Source organism: Pochonia chlamydosporia (genome assembly GCF_001653235.2).
Source record: "Pochonia chlamydosporia 170 chromosome Unknown PCv3seq00012, whole genome shotgun sequence".
Lineage (NCBI taxonomy): Eukaryota > Fungi > Ascomycota > Sordariomycetes > Hypocreales > Clavicipitaceae > Pochonia > Pochonia chlamydosporia.
In genome coordinates this window covers 61,311-80,133 of record NW_019154047.1, presented here as the reverse complement: position 1 = coordinate 80,133, position 18,823 = coordinate 61,311, and the positions used below count along the sequence as shown (strand labels likewise).

At 49.5% G+C, this 18,823-nt stretch overlaps 8 protein-coding genes across 8 annotated transcripts; 2 read left to right on the top strand and 6 right to left on the bottom strand.

Moving 5' to 3' along the window:
* Positions 1-2,501: 2,501 nt before the first annotated feature.
* Positions 2,502-3,074, top strand: VFPPC_12288 (adiponectin receptor protein 1; the record flags this gene model as incomplete). Its single annotated transcript, XM_018290216.2, has 1 exon — positions 2,502-3,074. The coding sequence occupies one exon, from the start codon at positions 2,502-2,504 to the stop codon at positions 3,072-3,074; it is 573 nt and encodes a 190-aa protein (XP_018137141.2).
* A 145-nt stretch (positions 3,075-3,219) lies between these two features.
* VFPPC_12287 (forkhead box protein L2) lies at positions 3,220-4,686 on the bottom strand (the record flags this gene model as incomplete). The annotated part of the gene is made up of 1 exon (XM_018290215.1): positions 3,220-4,686. The coding sequence occupies one exon, from the start codon at positions 4,684-4,686 to the stop codon at positions 3,220-3,222; it is 1,467 nt and encodes a 488-aa protein (XP_018137142.1).
* A 753-nt stretch (positions 4,687-5,439) lies between these two features.
* Positions 5,440-5,589, top strand: VFPPC_18284 (hypothetical protein; the record flags this gene model as incomplete). Its single annotated transcript, XM_022429922.1, has 1 exon — positions 5,440-5,589. One exon carries the CDS (start codon positions 5,440-5,442, stop codon positions 5,587-5,589), a length of 150 nt encoding a protein of 49 aa, XP_022285050.1.
* Positions 5,590-6,395: 806 nt separating this feature from the next.
* Positions 6,396-7,258, bottom strand: VFPPC_12285 (small GTPase-binding protein; the record flags this gene model as incomplete). The annotated part of the gene is made up of 4 exons (XM_018290213.1): positions 6,396-6,557; positions 6,615-6,749; positions 6,851-7,048; positions 7,202-7,258. 4 exons carry the CDS (start codon positions 7,256-7,258, stop codon positions 6,396-6,398), a joined length of 552 nt encoding a protein of 183 aa, XP_018137144.1.
* A 782-nt stretch (positions 7,259-8,040) lies between these two features.
* On the bottom strand, positions 8,041-8,842 carry VFPPC_12284 (DDE superfamily endonuclease, CENP-B-like protein; the record flags this gene model as incomplete). Its single annotated transcript, XM_018290212.2, has 2 exons — positions 8,041-8,693; positions 8,734-8,842. 2 exons carry the CDS (start codon positions 8,840-8,842, stop codon positions 8,041-8,043), a joined length of 762 nt encoding a protein of 253 aa, XP_018137145.2.
* A 2,568-nt stretch (positions 8,843-11,410) lies between these two features.
* VFPPC_18283 (hemolysin-III family protein) lies at positions 11,411-12,452 on the bottom strand (the record flags this gene model as incomplete). Its single annotated transcript, XM_018290211.1, has 2 exons — positions 11,411-11,857; positions 11,928-12,452. The coding sequence occupies 2 exons, from the start codon at positions 12,450-12,452 to the stop codon at positions 11,411-11,413; spliced, it is 972 nt and encodes a 323-aa protein (XP_018137146.1).
* A 2,405-nt stretch (positions 12,453-14,857) lies between these two features.
* On the bottom strand, positions 14,858-15,763 carry VFPPC_12281 (glycosyltransferase family 25 protein; the record flags this gene model as incomplete). The annotated part of the gene is made up of 1 exon (XM_018290209.2): positions 14,858-15,763. One exon carries the CDS (start codon positions 15,761-15,763, stop codon positions 14,858-14,860), a length of 906 nt encoding a protein of 301 aa, XP_018137148.2.
* Positions 15,764-16,186: 423 nt separating this feature from the next.
* On the bottom strand, positions 16,187-18,677 carry VFPPC_12280 (hypothetical protein; the record flags this gene model as incomplete). The annotated part of the gene is made up of 3 exons (XM_018290208.2): positions 16,187-17,527; positions 17,586-18,423; positions 18,496-18,677. The coding sequence occupies 3 exons, from the start codon at positions 18,675-18,677 to the stop codon at positions 16,187-16,189; spliced, it is 2,361 nt and encodes a 786-aa protein (XP_018137149.2).
* Positions 18,678-18,823: the final 146 nt, after the last annotated feature.

The following is an 18,823-nucleotide window of genomic DNA, read 5'->3' as shown; positions in this document are numbered from 1 at the left end:
GAATGGAGAAGCGGCTGGATCACGTTATGCAAGCTATGTTTGTGTTCTAATGAGAATGAGAAGTACTGATCTGGAGGGTTCGCACTGTCACGTGGGGCTGTGGATCCAGCATCGTGTCCGTGTACTTATAGCTACTAAAAAATTGTACTTCTGGCGCAGCGGCACTTGGATGAAACGCTTTGTAAACCGTTACAAATTTGAGTCCGATTTTGGATGTTACCAAATTTTGAAAGTACCATCAAGTACCGTGAGTATCTCCATGGCCAAATTTTATTGAAAGAAAGAATCGCACCGGAAGCACCAAGTGCACAACACAGTAATACTGCACAGAAGATCGATATTGAAAAAAACTTCAGTCCAGAAAAGTATTAGTGGCATTATAGCTATATACCTGCCAAGTACAGCTCAAAAGGGCGTGGCGCCGGCCGTCAAGCAACGCATGGTCGATGAGGTACTACACGGCGTTAATGTGACCCTCATGGACTAATGCACTGATTGGTGTCGTACCAAGCGTGTCCGGTTAGTTGACATTGACTTGGGCAACCGTTGCCTTTGCTGAGCACTCCTGCATGCCGGTGAGATCTCCCATTCCGCGGCTTTCAAGAACTCAGTTTCGCCCCGACAGCTCCTCAGCAGGTGTTGTTCTGTTCTTTGGTCTACTTTCGATCAAGTGGAAGACCTGCAAGCGCGATGTAGAAATAAGGGAGAAAATGGATTTGTAGGGGCGCAATATTATGGAGTTACGATACGTTGGCGTTGTGACCTGGCAGAGTATTGGGCTTGACTGCGCAGTGGAAGAAAGAAAGGAAGTTACCAGTGTGAACTATGGGGGGAGCTAATTCATTTGACTACTCAACAAACAAAACGCGCTTGGTCGTGCTATGGCCTCTTTTGGCCGGGTTTTGGCATGCTTTCATGTCTCTTGATATCAAATCAAAGCATACTTAAGCGGTCCGCAAAAAGACCCAGAGGCATCAAGAGGGTGAGGTACTCCGAAAGGTCCGTGACAGCTCGTAGTCTTGAGTGCGTATGTCTTAGCTGCGCAGCGGTCGATATTGACAAGCAGAAAGGTGAGAGTGTTGCTGCCCTTGGTCACCAACTCCTACTACAGCAGCAATGCCCTGTCCAAGACGGCCAAATGCTGGCAATTCCTAAAGCCACATCCACGCATATCGGAATTTGCCGTCCGCATTCACAGCATCGTACACCTTTCGTCCATGCTCAGGTGTGTCTCTTGATTCCCACGAGGAAGAGGGGCTCCAGCGATGCATAGTCAACTATACCCGTAGTTTTCTGTTAGGCCAGCTTTCAACTCCGATCATTGCTTGGCAAAACACTCCGCACCGTACGTAGCAACTCACGACGCTAAACCGTACCCAGCTTGCTGGTGTCCCGGGCTAATTTGTCATTGTGTTTTAAGCTGAGAATGCCTTATTATTGTAAGGGAACGGCCCCACTTTAGGACTCAGATAGCTCGGGTCAGAGCTTCCTTCGGCAGCTCTTACTCTCCTTGTGAACAATCACTTTATCCAAGTCGCATCCGACCCTGCTCGTGCCTTGTACCGTCACAATTATGCCAACGTTCCAATCCTGCCACGTGTAAGCCCGTAGAATAATCCTTCAGTACTGTACCTTCCTCCGAATGGGAATGTTCCTTGCAAGCTGTTAGACTTCAGTAAATCCACATTACTGTAGCAACTGCTATTCGCCAATTGTGTCGTTGAGCCAGCGCCAGGACGCAGGCTATTTGGATAGGACTTATTCAATGACGCTATGTCATTTCTAGATATTTTTTGGCAGATAACCACTAACCCTTACATGTCTGGATTGCTGATTTGCTCGTTTATTCTGACATGGCATTCAAAACTATATCCCGGCAGAGAATACTGTCAAGAGAAGAGGCGCGTAAGTCAAGCTCCGAGATGTTCGGCTGGCTGCAGGTCCGAGTCAACCATTCTAACCGGAGCAGTGGCATGGCAGAAGTAAGTGAAAAATCCGCAAGTACAGCATGACTTAGCTCCTTGTTTTAATCTAAATTCCATCAGAGATAACGAGTTTATACTCTCTGGATATCGGTGGGAAATGCTCCATGGAACTGGAAAATCGTCAATTAAATCACTAGCAGTTGCGCTTCCTACTCCAACCGAAGATCCATGAGGAGCATATTCTGCATCCACAACGAAACAGGCAGGCGCAGAAGCACAAAACCCCGGCAATAAATCGAGCTCCTTCATTAACCGAGGCAAATAGTCAATGTATGGTCGCACCTCATCGGGGCCCTATACTTCCTCCAGCGTTTTGGTAGCTTCTTACACACCGAGTTTACCATTTCCAAATCCCCGCGCCGCAACGATCCCTTTGACCTTGCAGCAGTTTCCTTGTATTATATTAGCGTCATTTTTTGCTTCGCTCTTTCTACCGTTTTCCATATTTTTTCCGACCACAGTTACGCCGCGTATAGGTTTAGCAATAACCTTGACCACGTGGGCATTGTGGTTGTTATGTGGGGTTCCGGTATTTCCTGCATTCACTTTGCTCTCCGGTGTGCCCGTTCAACCCTCCGGTTAACGTTTTTTTCTGCCCTGACGATGACTGCCGGCCTTTGCATAGCACTAACCCTGCGATCGTGGTTTCATCAACCAAAGTACCGTACTATGAGGACCCTCATGTACTGCTTCCTCGGGGCAAGCCTGTTCATCCCCGTTGCTGCCGCTTGGGACGCCTTCGGGACCGTTGAGGTGCTGGACAAGGCAGTGGGATTTCGATCATTTGTCTGGCTGGCAGCGATTAACCTTTTAGGGGGGCTCCTGTACACAACTAGGGTGCCTGAGCGTTGGTTCCCAGGCAAGTTTGACTTGTTTGGGCAAAGCCACAACTTGATGCATGCTTTGGTGATGGCTGGCGCATTCATTAGACTCCAAGGGTTGATGGATGTCTATGCGAGCTGGCGGGTGGATGGAAGCATGTCTGCCTATTGCCAGGGCGGAGTATCAGCGGGCAACTTGTTGGGCTTAATCACATATAACCATAATCGACGTGTATTGGAGTCTTCTGTGGACAAGGTTATTATTTAAACGGGAAGAATGGAATACACGACTAGTGGCTGGCACAACTTCGTGAATTTTTTGTATGGAGTACTTACACCCGGTAGAAAAATTTCATTGCGGTTGCTTTTGCGAGCCGCCATGGCTGAAACCGACTACATTATATCAATGTCGGTTAATTATCGCCATCTCTGTGATACAGCATTGTGGAGGGCTCGTAGGAAGAATCCCATGGCGACGGCGACGACTGCGGTGACCAAAGTGGCGAACCTGGCCCGTCACATGCCTTATTTAATGCCTCCAAGAAGAGTGATGAGCAGCACTCAGCAGTCTTGACCAGAGGTGTTGAGATGCGATGCTGTTTCGCGCCAAAGTTCGGGATATCAGCAAGGGCAGCCGTGGGAGGGGATCCGTCCCGTGGCGCTCGCCTGGCTGCGCGATTGACTGGGGAGTGAGCATCCACTGATCCGATACGAACAGTGAGAGGGCTATCCATTGACACAGGGTCTGGAAAAATGTCGAATTCCGGCTGTGGATTGATATCGGGGTTGATTCCAATTTCACTCAAGCCGAAAAAACTCCATGGACAGTTGTCTTCGTCAATGTCAAATAAAGGTGGCGGCGTTGACTGTAGGCTCTGACTTGACAAATTCTGGCGCATACGTCCACTTGTGCTCGGTGAGGGTAAGGGCGGCGGGGAATCAGCCCGCACGGCTGGAGTCGAGGGTGGATTCGTACCTACGTCACTGGATTGATGTCCGGGTGAATATGATGGAGGCCGAAGCTTCATTGATCCGCAGGTCGACCCCCGTATACGAGCGATTTCCACCTCGGCGCGTCCGTTAGATAGCTCAGGCATCTGAGTCAGGTAGAATGTTTGCGGCGTTGGCCGCATTTCGGCCGGTGCGACATCCGTCGAATCAAACTTCCGCTTTAGGGGTGGTGATGTTGCGGTTGTGCGAGACTGGGTTCGAAGACCGTGATTCCGCCTCCGGTTTCGTGCCTGGGAGCATCTCGGTACGGGTGAGGAGTCCGATGAGGAGCCCACAAGACGAAGGACGTCAGAACTTCTGGTCACGACATCTTCCGGACACTGATTGGGCGGATGGCGTGGGATTTGCGAGGTAGATGCAGGCGGGTGAGGCGAGGGCACTCCCATCGGGGCCTTAGTTAGGCTGGAGGGCTCAGGACGTATCGATATAAGACATACTTCGGTAGATGCTGCTTTTCGAGTTGATTTCCTGAGCAATTTAGACTCATTACCGGGTTTAATTTCCCAGTAGCCACCCAAACCAGGATCACCCTCTTGCCTCTTGGTTTTGATGAATTCCTTGTGCATACTTAGAGAATGTCGGACGCAGTTCTGCCATTCTTGGCCCGGCTCGTAGAAGGAGTAAGTATCGCTGATCCATTTGTAAATCTCCTTTAGTGTGAGTCGACGCATAGGCGATCGGAGGATGGCCATCGCTATGAGTTGGTGATATTTGTATTTGGGCTTTGTCCCGTCGTCTGTGATCGGAGAAAACGAAACATTGGGAGGAAGAATTAGATGTGTCGTGCGGGATCCCTCGCCTGGTCCATGGGACCCGTTTGGGCAGGCGTTTTCTGGAGGAGATGCGGCCGACATCTCATGCGGCGACATGATCGTATTTGACCTGGCAGAGATTTCAAAAATAGCATCTTAGATGGCAGCAGGAAGGTCTTTGCAGCAGATAAAAACCGGATGCTCGCCGAGGTCCTGCATTTGCGATACACATCCTTCCGTATAAATGGTGCCACAGCGTAGATACGGCTGCCACGGTGAACGATTCGCTGCGTTATTCTGTCGGAAGTGCTGGAGTAAAAATCCTCGCGGTGTCTGCGTACGAGACGTCAGTTGAGCCAAAACATCCGGCGAACGGCCACAGGGTCAGTCCTGAGGAGGTGGAAAGTTAGGGAGCTGCAATCCGGCCAGTGTCAACCCGACAAGCCGCTTAGCTGGAGAAGGAGATAAAATTTGTGCGGACATACCGAAAGGGAGTCGGCTCCCGTACAAACTTTGCACACCCAGAGTGTCGCCACAATTTGGCAATTGGCTTGTGTTGGGCGAAGTAACGCCTCAGCAAAAAGGTAGGAATGCGGATTAGAGATCACGCTGGCCAGTGTCTGGGCGCGCACGCTACGCGTTCGCATGGGCCAAGGGTGTCGCGTAAAGTGCTCTTGAACTTGTGGGCCGGTGGTCTCCACATCCACATCAGAGTCATTCAGCAACAGCTGCCAGACAGAACCCGTGTACACGGCACCAATGGATCAAAACCCTTGACTAGATATGCGGAAGAACGTAGTCGGCCCTCAGTACATAAGTTAATTTGTTTAAATTGCTCTAATTTTCGTGCGATCCCCTTCCTCAAACCCGATGGAACTGCCCATGCGAGATTGCCATACAAAACTTAACTCCACGATAATCCAAGAGTGCACTTCATCATCATTACTGCCACGACGGATACATTGCTTTGAGACAGTTCCATCCTCTTCACACGGTGTGCCCAGAGTATGTCCGGGTTAACTGTTGTATCGAATGGTGTTCCGGCCAAAGGCACCTGGAGCAGCCGGGGAACGGACGGGTGATGATGTCGCGACCCTTGACTGCCTCCGCCATATGGCTTGGGAAGGTTGAGTATGAGCCCCACTCCAAACAAGCCTGCATCTGGAACTCCGTAGAAGATTCGGAAGCATCAGGCACAAGACATGGCGAGCGGCAGTATCCGCCCTACCTGGCATTGTCACTCCTCCCTTAGCTCCAGCCACGTGTTGGGGCGAAGTGAGCCGCAGGTGTCGAGGGGTGGAGTCCTCGCGAGTTGACTCCTGCTGGCTATCCTACAATGGAATCACACACGTGAAGCTTGGTGTCGGCCGTTCCTCATGGCAAAATACACCGATGTCACCCGCGTATACAAAGACAAGTCCTACGCCTCGCTTAGTGGAGCCTACGTGGGTAACACTCGCGCAGTCGCATTCGATTCCAAGTTCCCGTACCAAGCCTGCCGAAGTATACGTAGTTTCGAGGCTGAAGGTGCTTCCTTGTGGCTCTGAGCGGCTATTGATACAACACTTTTGTTGGTCCGTCCACAACCCGTGTCCTGTAGCAACGGAATTTGCAAAGCTTGGGTCGTTAACTCAAGAACTTGACAATTCTTTTATCATTGATACATGTATGTATGTTTGTGGAAACTAGGAGAGCCTCTGGTTATTCACCTGCTACCCTGCGTCATGGCAAATGTTGTATCAAAAAATCTGAGGGCAGGAGGAACAATGACTGCATGGCAGGGGACACCGTATACCTCGACACAGAACGATTGGTGACTCCACAAATTATAGAACCGGACAAACGGCACACTTTCGCATCTTCTCGTGAGGTCGAGATAGAAGAGCAGCCCTGGTAGCACTCTCGAATACCTCACGGACACCCTGGTTGATCTTTGCTGAGCACTCAAGGTATATGCGGGCGTTGATGGACGTTCGCATCTTCTCTCCCTGTGTAGTCGAGTAAGCAACTCGGTCGGCGCAGGATATCTTGTATGATATGCTCACCTCCTCAGGAGTGACGGGTTTCTTGTCAATTTTCTTCAGCTCCGCAAGCGTCTTTTGGTCGAATCGCAGATCCATCTTGCAACCAACTAGGATGACGGGCACTCCCCGGCAGTAGCCAGAGACCTCCGGAGCCCACTAACACATACCATTATCTCATTAGCCGAACTCCCACGTAGCAGCGAGACGAATCTACTTGCAAAACACGCCAATTAAAAGTAGGAGCTCATAATCCATACCTTCTGTTTAACATTTTCGAGGGAATCAGGTGAGTCGATGGCGAAGCAGACCAGGACAACGTGGGTGCCAGGGTAGGAGAGGGGACGGAGGCGGTCATAGTCTTCTTGTCCTGCCGTATCCCACAAGGCCAACTCAACGCGCTCACCATCAACCTCGACGTCGGCGACGTAGTTCTCGAATACGGTAGGGACGTACACCTTCAAACACCATTAGCCCTAGAACCAAGTGGAATGTGATCATCCAGACCGCTCGGCTTTCAGACACAGAGGTCGTTTTGTGGTTTCGTCGCGAAAAGCTCTCCCCTGGTGCATTTAGGGATACGGTGGCAGCAGAACCGCTGATGTACTTACCTCAGGAAACGCACCCTTGGAGAATACACTAGAAACCGAATCAGCAACAGAGTGCATGTGAAGGCTTGAAGGTTTGGGTGAGGAGCGCGGTATAATGACACGAAAATGCCCGTGATGATGGTAAGCGAACTCACATCAACAAACAGGTTTTCCCACAAGCACCATCTCCAACGATGACCAGTTTTCTACGGTCGCTTTGCATTGCTATTCACTGGAATTCCAATCCGGCTGAAAACACCTGGAAATGATCCCAGAGCTTGCATAACGCGCAATGGTGACACTGGTTAACCGTTTCCAGGGCTCGAGGCGTAGACTGTGTGGTGAAAGCGACAGCTATCGGTATTATGCAAAAGTTATAATACGGTACTGTAGTGCCAGGGAGGTCTGTTTATGTACATTTAGTGGGAAATACAAGCAAGGGGTTGGCGAAGTCTGCAACAGCAAGTAGCCAAGTATCGCGATCATAATTATCTTCGACCGTTAGCAAGCGCGCTCGATTTGGCCGACCTTTCGGACCAAATTCTATGAGATAATGAGTACAGTATTAACCCAATGATTCCATGTAAGCGACAGGTAAAAAGCCACAAACAGAGGATCTCCCTTTGGGTATATCAGGTCTCAGCCCGGCCAGGCGCACGCGTACCATTATCATAACTAATACATATCAAGGAGAAATATTCAGCCCTAAGGTTCCAGACTTCTCTTTTGAAAATTCATGACGCGATAAATGGACAAACAATGGCAAGATTATTTTCATTCAATCGCACGCACGCAGGCGAGCCTCTAGTCTGAAATAGACGCATGGAGGTCATCCTCGCAAATACCGAACCGTTACTCCCTCAAGGGCGGCGAATACCCGCCCGAAGAAACGCGAATCCCACCCTGATATTTTCTTCCTCACTAATTTTGCCCTGTTTGTTTTTCAAGAGAATACTGTAGGAAGCGGGAGGGCTCGTTCCAACCTGTCCATAAACCTCAATTGGACTATCTGGCCCGGTTCCGGCATCTTCTCCAAAGTAAATATTAACTTGTTGATGAATCACAACCTCCGCTACCAGGCAATTCTGCATCAATGAGAGGCATGCATCTCCCCTTTTTCGGAGTTTCGTGCGGCATTTATCTCTGGCCGCCTCGAGTTGTTCGGTAGTCGTGTCAGATAGCCGTGTTAACACCAAGATCTCTTTCAGATACGGGAAGGTTTTGCAGATATACTCCAGTTGCAAGTTGTTCTCAATCTCCCCAGTCGAGGCTTGAATAGCAACTGATGGGAGTGAAAGGTTAGGATAGGTAGCGGCAAATACGTCGAAGAACCCTCCACAGGGGCCGGTAAAATAGATCACATCAGCGCCTGGGACATAGGGTAAGTTGCTGGGGTATTTTGATCTCGAAACTGTTTTGAGGAAACGTGTCAAGGGAAGATTCAACGGTCTGACATTTCCTCGTTTCTTTGTTTGTGTAGAACGCCTCACTGCACGGTGGAAGCCACCACCATCTTGGAGTGGTTCTGAAGCAGAGTACGACCCGCCCCCCGCGCAGGTTATTTTGTGTTGTAATGTGGACCTGGACAATTTGTGGGGGAGTCGCGTACTTCCATATTTCCTTCCTCAGCTCTAACGGTAATTTATCAAATTGGGGCCACATCACCGTAGGATTGGCGGCTAGGCAAACTGACGGGTACTGAGCGCGGACGATATGAGTTCCGAACAAATTGTGTAGGGCGCCGCTGATTCCAATCCCAGTGAAGTGGGAGGGGAAGTATCCAGGCAGAGATTGAAGGCGGAGTGTTGAGCATTTGAAGCTCCCCACTTAGCAGACTCTGATAGCTACTTAGTGTGTGGATCTGTTGCACTAAAGTCATGCATAATCCTGCTCGATACCGGTTAAGTGCATAATGGGGGCGTGTCGCTTGCGACACGCTTACGCGCATAAAAAAAGGAGAATGGAAGATCAAGCAGAATGGAACAGACAGACAACAATGAATACACTGGGCAATTGCCTACACGCTTATTTTTTCTACAGTGACGCCTTTTGTGAAAGTATCCACACCGTACTTCTGACAGGATCATGCTACGTGCCTTTCATGCTTCGAACCTCTACCAAGAGAAGCTAGCGTTTTCTACGAGCGCGATGTAGAGGATTCTACGGCGATGCGCCGGATCCGCTGATGTGCCGGATTTTAACCAGCCTATGCATGCGACCTCGATGTAGAGCAACACAACACACTAATTAAAATCCCTCAAGAGATAAAGTAACTGCTACAGTATTACCGTACTGTACTGTAATAGATGCATCTTAATTTATGTCGTAATCTTTAAGCCATCGTGGCCGCTTGCTATTACGCTGCGGTCGCCCCGAGTCCCGACATGACTCTACCGTTTCTCGGGCATTCTCGGCCGCTGGAGAAGGTCTTTTGAGCCAGCTATTCCTGCTGAAGTCATCTCCAACTGCGCTTCCGATGTTTTCTTGCAGTAAATTGGTGATATCGAGGGTACGGACATCTGCACAGATTACGCAAGAGCGACGGTTATTTCGTCCTAAGTCCTCTCATTGTCTACGATAGCATCAAAATCTTCCTGCGGCTTCGGCCAATTCTGTTTGGAAATTTGCCCTTGAGTCTTTGCCGTCCAACGGACCAGTTCATCAGTGTATGCCGTAGAGAGGGGGCTAAATAACGACATGTCTAGCGGCCGGAGACGATGCGTGGAATGGGGCGGAAAGACCGCAACAATGGTATCAGTGCTGGTCGCACCACTCCAGGAAGTGCATATTAATGTGGCTAGAGTGCCTGCCCATTGGTAATTAGCAGGCGGTAATCACGACTGTTGTGTGCCATTTGCGTTGGTAAACGATCCAAAGCGCCCATAAGCCACTCTTTACCAAGCTCGTGATTAGTCCAACCCGTCTTAGAGGCCGTAAAGAAGGCTAATTGATGCTCGGGGTTAAATTCCGTCAGCCAAGAGTCTTGGGCCTGTTCTACCTTGCCTTGGTAGATGAGGAATGGGGGTAGCGACGTCATGTCTGAGAGATGCAAGCCAGGAATGTAATCCAGGATCGACTTCCGTCTTGCGCTGCACCGAGCAGCTTGGCTTGCATTTTGGGATTAAAAGTGAAAGATCTCGTGGTTTTAGTTATCACATCCATGAGAAAATCTTTTCCTCCATATGATGTTGTCAGGGGTGACGTCGTATTCCTCGACTTTCCCGCCGATCTTCAGCTATCAGCAACGAAACTGTGGGGCTGTAAGCAAACCTACCAGCTCAAAATATGCTTTATACCTAGGTGTATTATCTGCTCTCGTTCGTGCTATGTCAAAACTATCAAACCCGGTGCAACCAAGGTCACTATGATGGCGTTTGACGAAGCCATACGCCCAGTTCCTTCCAACCTCTATTTTCGCTATATCCTGAATGAAATTCTAGATCATAGTCAGGGTAGGTGGAATGCCACGTGATGAAAGCTTACGAACATAAGCAAGTTCTCGTTTCTATTGTTTCGACAGTAGTGATTTATCAAAATTGTCGGCATCAAGTCTTGACCGCTGTTTGCTTTTATTTCGGCGTCGCAAAGTAGTCTCGTCGCAATTGAAACGCCGTGCGATCTTGGCATAATTTGACGTCCACGATTTCAGAAATTTAAGTCCTCGTCAATTGCAGCCATGGTTGTTGAAATATTCGAGGTTAAAGTCGAGTGAACAAAGCGATGTAAATGCTGCAAATCATCAGATCCGGCCCGTCACCGTACAATCACTTAGCCCGTGACAGATAATTACTATAAAAGCAATATATAATGTTATCCTGCTAGCGTTTCCTAATTGTTACACCTAGTTTTAATTAATATCTAGCCAATGTAGCGAGGCATAGCGTTAGGGAGCAATTGCCTCAGAATGTTATTAGTTCATGAGACACCACGTGGTGTTTGGCATTCGTGGCTTGGGAAAGTGCGCATTACGTTTCGAGAAGTCTACCAGAACAAAAGAGAGGTGGTTTACACTTTCGGGGCTGCGTGGCACTCTGGAAAGCAAGAGGGCAACATCCAAGAAATAGGTTTCAAGTCCCTTGCGGATGTCACTGTTGAATACAAGCAATGATGATAAGTATTAGCCTTGGCAAGTAGCGATTAGATCATATGCTTCTTTTCACTATCGTATAGTCAGCGTTTGGAAGCTCTTCTCAGTGGCCAGAAGTTGCATAGCCGGTGTGTATACGTGCCTCAAAGAGACGAGCAAGTGAGATTTGCGTGAGCATAGTCGAAGGCATCCAGATACCCCATCAACTGGACCACAGCAGCGCATACCACCAGGATGTGAAAGATCGAATGGGAGCCCCATAGGTCGAATTTGCCGGGATATCGACTTTCGGGAAACCTGGTCTTCAGAACGACATGTATTAGGGTCAATTTCTCTGTTGTGTGTGCAATTGGGAGACTCACTGCATAAATGGAAGTCCCAGATAGAAGGCAGCCTGCTTTTGCCAGAGTATAGGGAAAAGCTTTTCTGATCATCAGCGACAGGCCGAAAAGATTGAGACCATGGATCAAGGGCGCAACACCGGACAAACCAGTCGCCACGAACATCAATGCTCGGAACAGGCGATACTTTGGGCCTTGGAACTTGGGATGCGTTGTCATGAAGATGGTCAACATCCCGAAAACTCCAATCTATCGACCGAGGAAAGAAGAGTGTTAGACTCAAGGACCAGATCTGAAATAAGGAAAAGAAAAGTTTTGCACGTGGAGATAAACTAACCATAGACCAGTAGATATTGCGAGGCAAAGGCTCACACCAGAAAACCATGTATATTCCCAAGACAAGGTCGCCCAGTATGAAGATCACTACACCCAGCATGTCCAGTCGCAGGCAGAAATGTTCCATGTGTTGGGAATGGTTCATCAAGGTGTGGTATGTCGCCGACAACGACAGGCATGTGACGGCTGTCAGCATGAAGATGGAGAAAGCAATGAAATCGGCGCCAGTGACCCCGGAGTACCTGCTGGCAAGGTACTGCTGGATATACCCCTCCCCGAGTAGGAAGAGAATGGCCGGGATGAGGTGGGAATAGATGTTGACCGACTCGTTGTGGATGTACGACCAACTGCAGAACGAAGCGTGAACCGAGCCTGAGATGGCCCGATAGCCATGAAGAACCCACTGGTTAGATTCACGTCGGAACCATTCCGGCATCTCATCGAACAAAAGAAGAGCTGGGCGTCCTCCATTGCTGGCCTTGGATGCAGTGTCACTGATGGATTCCATTCGCCGCCCTTTGCACGCCTCTGGCGGCTGCGGGGCCGCAACTCGAAGACGGGGAGTGGAAGCCATTCACTGTCGTGCCTGATGATAATATGATGCGGGGGGACCGGACTCCGAGAGCAATCGGAAATGCATGGCGAAGAAAAAGGCTTCCCTCTTGCTTTATTTCTTATACTACTGCCCTTTTTCTATAGTTGTTCTTGCCAAGCGTTACGATACCGGTACAGTAGCCTTGCTGCTTAAATTATTGAGATGCTAACCCGCCTTCGGGCAGACCCCGTTGTTTACGCAGTTGGCTGACGAACGACGCCAACCAAGGAGACATGGCGTTTACATATTTACTGCCGAAACGGGGTATTTTTCAGGGAGAGACTCCCTAGGTTTCACGGGAAGATGTGAACAATTCTACCGGGAATACGTCACGTACAAGCGGCTGGCCATTACACAAGGTGGCATATAAGCCGTATTAGCCCTGCGTCTACCAAGTATGCTCCTCTTGTTGATATTTTAAGGTATCTACGATAAAAACAAGATTATCGAAAGGAGGAGAACATTTCTCGCAAAGACATGCCTTATCCTGAACTGCGTAGCCTCTACAGTATTAATAACACGGCATACTCTCTTCACCGAATTCGTGCCGGAACAATTTCGGCCCAAGTTAACCCTTGGATTTATAGTTATCTAACGTGAAACTCGATTACTGTCTACTTGATGTCCTTCTTCGCCCTCGGGTGTATTACGGAGGAGCCATATGGATCGGACGAGAGACAGAACTTTGGAGTGGGACTATATCTCTACGGTCGAGCTAATGCAAAGTGACCGACATCCCCAGGAGGCATCACGCCGTAAGTGTTCATTTTCGCATTCATTGTACCATGGTTTGCTCTGAAGCCGCATTCATCCTATATATAGGGCGTGCTCCTCCCGATGCGTCTGGAAATGATATCCCGCTTGACGCAGTATGGACCAAGGTCGATCGCCGACTCGTGAGCGCAGAGCTATTGCATAGAGCTGGTGTGCGATATAAGGCTGACGTAAAGTTTGTCGCGATCTTCGGCATTGTCACTGAAGCTCAGATCCTGCAACTAGCAGACCTTAGTATGCAGGCGCGTCAAGCACGCCAGTCAACCCGTGTCACTACTACGTCGCCCACAGCCCAAACAAGGCTGAGGTCGGACGCGTCAATACTGGACAATAAACGGGACCGGCCGTTCACGGACCCGCGAGGGTTTGGCGTAAAATTTGATCTCCCCAGCAGATTGAAGGGAAGCGAAGGTCTCCCAACGGCTAAAGCCCTTCGGGAGACGAAGCATTCCAGAGGCTGGAAAGACTACAATGAAACTCCGATTGTTAGGCGTGGTCGCTGTCAACACTGCACAGACCACATATGCGACAGAACCTCTCCGTATAAAACTGAGTCCAAGCAGAACAGAGAGTTTCTCTTCAAGGCTTTAAGTATTATCGGGTCAGTGGCGAGTGTGGTAAGCCTCGCGAAAGGTCTCATGTGACAGTATTTTGTCATGCTTAGCCCCGTATTGCAAAGTACGAGGACGATATGAAGCCAGTATCAAACAGACTGATTCATCATATAAATGCCGATTGTTGCAATAACCAGATCTGCTGTCTATTCAAATATCTGCTTATCAAACCTGCATTCACATTTGTTCACTAGATTCGGTCGTACAAAAGCTAAACGCGCAAGCACGTTTGCCCTAGGATCCGTTTACCATATTTGGCAATGAGTTACGTCCAGAGAACATCCAGTGACCGAGTCGCCGGTTTATGGCTAGCGCACTGCCATTACCATTCGAACACGTACGTACTGATTTTACTCGGCTCTACAGCCTCGATTGGTGGGAACTGGCATTGCTGGCTTGAGGGAGGGAAGCTCAGTAACTGCTTAGTTGAAATTGATAATTTTTAACTTCCATGTGCTCTCTGCCATAGCAAAGTGGATGGAAATGATATAATGTCAGCTATGGTGCCTTACACTTGCCTTGCTATAAGTGATGAAGAGGTAGCCAGTTCCGAACATTTCTCACCATCTCAGCAGAGCACGAATTCTGTGGCGTGTGAGCTGCCTCGCAGTCCTCTGTGAGAGAGCATACATGCCGTATTTACCTATGTATGGTCCCCAATAGCTGCATTGTGTTCCTTTCGAAGCTAAACCCCCTTGGAGAGTGTCAAAATTGTAGTTGATGGTGTAATAGCGGGCTCAAACGGTTTCCTGTAGGCACCAGATGCCCGTCCGTCGCCGACGGAAGACATTGCCCAAGACTCTCTCCAGCATATTTGGTATTTTCATTGTCCACAGCAGTCAATCGATTTGGGTTGGAATGTATCACTTGAGAGAGAAGATGAGGTGTTGCTGACATGTTGTATACCGGCCTATCCTTAAATGCTATTCACTACTCAGAATCGGGAAATTGATCGATGTAGGCTGTGCTACCATTGAGTATGACCTCGGCATTGAGTCGTACGCTGAGCCGAATCATGTCGGTCAGAGCCTTTTGTCTGTAGCCATCGCCATGGTCGCCAATATTACTGGCGTGCCTCATCGGCCCCGCGGTCCGATGGTGGGAGAAAAGCGTAGGGTTAACAGTAATACATTCCTGCTTTGTACGACCGTGTGTGCCCTCGCAGTAGAAGCGAAGCAAGATGTCGATTGCGTCCGTGGCCGGCTTTAGAGCTATTTCACGAAGTATCTTCCGTGCACCTTGTTGGCTTACGGCGTAGGCAAGAGCGCAGACACCCATTTCCGAGTGGTGGACTACTCGGGTTTGTGGTGGGTATTCATCCAGAAGGGAGAATGGCTGGTTGAATGACCAAAGGTCTTTCTTCGGTGGTACGGATACATCATTCTTCTTGACAACGCGACCTTTTGGAATGATCCCGCTGTGTTCGGAAGGGAAATTCATACCACAGTGGCCAAGCCAGAGCAGGTCCCAGCCGTCCCCGTATGGGGACGTCGAAGGTACGAGCGTGGGAGGGAGATCAAAAAAGTTCATTTCCAGCAATTTCTCGGGGGATCTTTCCACTGAATGAGTATGCCTGAGATTGGCGTATTGTCGTTGCAGCGGCTGAATGAGAGCTCGACTTGACAGAGCAAAATCATGAAGCTGGTCTCGAATTCGCACATCCCAGTCGACGTCGTCTTCCATGATGAGCGCAGACGATAGATTTCTCCGAACAACTCTGCACAGAATGATTATTATTTCTTCCTCGGTAGAATCGGTGCAGTTGTGAACCACACGCTGCTTCAGAAATTTCCAGTGGCCCAGCATTTGGCCCGTGTAGTTGAAAAATTGATCCATTTCGCCCGTCAATTGAGTTGATCGCACCACATTGAAGACGTTGAACTTGTTACGTTATGAGACTCATTGTTAACTAAGTTCTTCTTCAAAATCATTGTTCTTGTTGTTCGTGCTGCAGACTCTGTCTGCAGCCGTCTTTTAATACTAGAAAACTTCCCGTTCGTCCGAAGCAAATAATTGCTTTTTCCGGCTATTCTCAGTTCTCATAGCCGACGCCATGACAGCCAGCATTTACACCAAGTTTGCTTGGCCCGTATTATTACTACTCCCGTCTTCGTTATCACCCGGCATAATACCGGCAGCAACCAGCCGCTCGAGTTTCCTTGATTATTGCAATAAATGTCAGGTTCATTTACGAATCATGTTGAATTAATTCGGTCAGAATGCGAGCACCTACAGGATGTAGGGTTCAGTTTTGCTTACTTACTTCTGTCGGAAGGAATCGTCACTATCTTCCCATTCCCGCAGTGTGGCTCCTGCCTCGGCCGCCGACTGGCTGATACCATCTTGCGACTCTTGAGCAAGCCTTCGATGAAGCTGGTGAACCATGAAAGTCTTTGTTTCTGGCATCCAAAGCTCGCGGAGCACTTCTTCAAGAAAACGACCGGCTGTCGCTATGCCTTGTATTGACCGGCCACCCAGCTCAGCAAACCACAGCTGACTGTGGCGATTTGAGGCTACATCGCGACCATAATGATACGCTAAAGAAGCTACATGCATTAGCACCGGCCGATTCTGCTTCAACTTTGGCCATTGGTCTATGTGGATTTTTCCATCGCCATAACGCATGTCTAGAACATCTGGGTTGATGTATGGCCAGCCTCCTCTGCGCAAGCTCTCCATTGTTTCCAGCGGCCTAAACACTCTACAAGGTAACACGCGTGGGTCTCCCGTGAAGCAGAAGTTCCCAAGACGGTCTATTGCGGCAACCCCCTCCGAAAGCGCTAGGCCAAGACCCTTAGAGCCCTGGTCACGAAACCTTTGTTCCATCTCCTCGATGGCCAGCTCAAACACTGTGGAAAACGCCACTAATATGCCAGGAAACACTTCTGAAGGAAATCGCCGCAGAACTGGTGAGTAGTATTGCTTCTCCTGCAAGAAAAACCTCATCAGCTGGAAGATAGGGCGAATGACCGTGCGAAAGCTACGCTCGGCCCGCACTAGCCTTTGCACACGAATGGAAACAACCTGTTCAAACCGGAAGGCGAATTCCTGTTCAGTGATTGCAGCCTCTACCCGGAGCCTTTCGCGCGCAAATGGTGTTGAAGACTCGGGATCGTCAGGCGTCAATCGGCCGCCGATTCGATCCAGTAGCTTCTTCTGTTTTGCTCGAACCCGACCCGAGCGGGCCACGTCGCATGCCGGTATTGTAAGAGCTGCCGTTGCTAGCCCTTGGCTGGCTAACACATCACCAGATCTGTGCCGTACCTGCCTTTTGATGTTGGAGTACGCCTGGAAGAAGCCAAAGGAGACTACGTCGGCGCCTTCGTTCTCATAGCTCATGTTGTCCCTCGTGATGGCGAGCTGATTCCTTGACGGGAGGGCGGGCGGCTCCGGTGATGAAAAGTTGCCATACGCTGGGTGGAACCCTAGTGGGAAGAAGCTATAGTCCTTGGAGCTGGCATACTCCCTGCCCAGTTGGTTGCGATCCGCCAAAAGACAAGCCGGTTGACCTGCTCCTTGCGTGGCACCATCTCCGGCAATGCTGTCAAGGTTTATAGCAAGGGCGTACGACACCGTGTCGACATTGTCGAGCACATACTTCTGTTCAAGCTCAGCACGGAGCTCTCGGAGCCCTTGGCTGTACAGTCTGTCTTCGGACTGGTGGTCGTCTCTCCTGTGCGAGTCTGCGCCGTGGCGTGACCCATTGATTCGTTGACGTATAAGAGCCCGTGATGGAGGAAAACTGTTCCTGTTGCGTGCTTAAGCCCTCACCACCTGCCGGTTCTCCAGACTCAAGTGTATGGTCATCGCTCTCGTCCTCGACAGGAATGTCGCGTGGCCGGATATGCGTCTCTGGCTCGAGGGCCTGAATCTGCTTTGTGACTTCAATCTCAATGTTGGCCCCGTAATCATACGCATGGAACGCAGGCTGGTTCTCTGTCCAAAACAAATCGTACGAGTGTCTTGCGGCAAACTGTTCCCATCGCTCCATAAACAGTTCTTGGAAGATTGTCCACTTGTTAAACGTAATTGTTTGGGAGCGCTTGCCGTTTAAGACCCATGATGGCTCGACTCCCTCTCCTAGAAGTGGACTAGCTAGAAACACCTGTTTAATGTGCGATGCGAGGGCCTCGGCATGGTGCTTTGCAAGGGCACTACCACCCTGGAGAGTTTTCTTCTTTTTTCTGCCCGCTGTGGCTGCACCACGCGAAGGGTGCATGACAATAAACCATAGCTCCCGCGATGCGCCGGACGCCAGACGGAACGTGCGATTGCTTAGATCGAATGGCAACTCTGGGTCGTGCTTTGAGCTATATTGAGCCTGCCACTTGTGGAAAGAGATCTTGACATTGTCAAAGAAGCGCTCGCTATGCCGCGTAATAGGCCGCCCAGGACGTCCCACAATGCTGAAGTAGTCGAGATAGAAAGCCGGGTAGTATCCGTCGTCAGAAGTAGCAGCGGCCAAACCTGCTGAGCCGGTGTGACCATAATTGACTCTTTATGGTTACTAAACTTCTCATAAGGTGTTTTTATGATACCGATACTCTAACTGGATCCATAAAGTTTACAAATCCTTCGGACGAATGATCTTGAGGCAGCGTTCCACCCAAATATCGTCATCACTGCCAAAAATGTCAAGGATAAATGCTGTTGGGTCGTGCATTTTTTGTATTAAATTCTCGCGATATTGCAAGAGCTCCTCGGAACAGAAGTCTAAATCCTCAAATCGAGGGTTTTGCCGATGCCGCATATTGGTGACCCAGCCGAGTTTACACAAGGTTCTATTTGCTACCCCTCTGTGCTCTACACACTGTTTAGTAAATTCAGTAAAATACGCAGATTAGACCTACTAACCTATTTTTTTTGCCATTTCTGGAACCCGGAGAACACTATCTT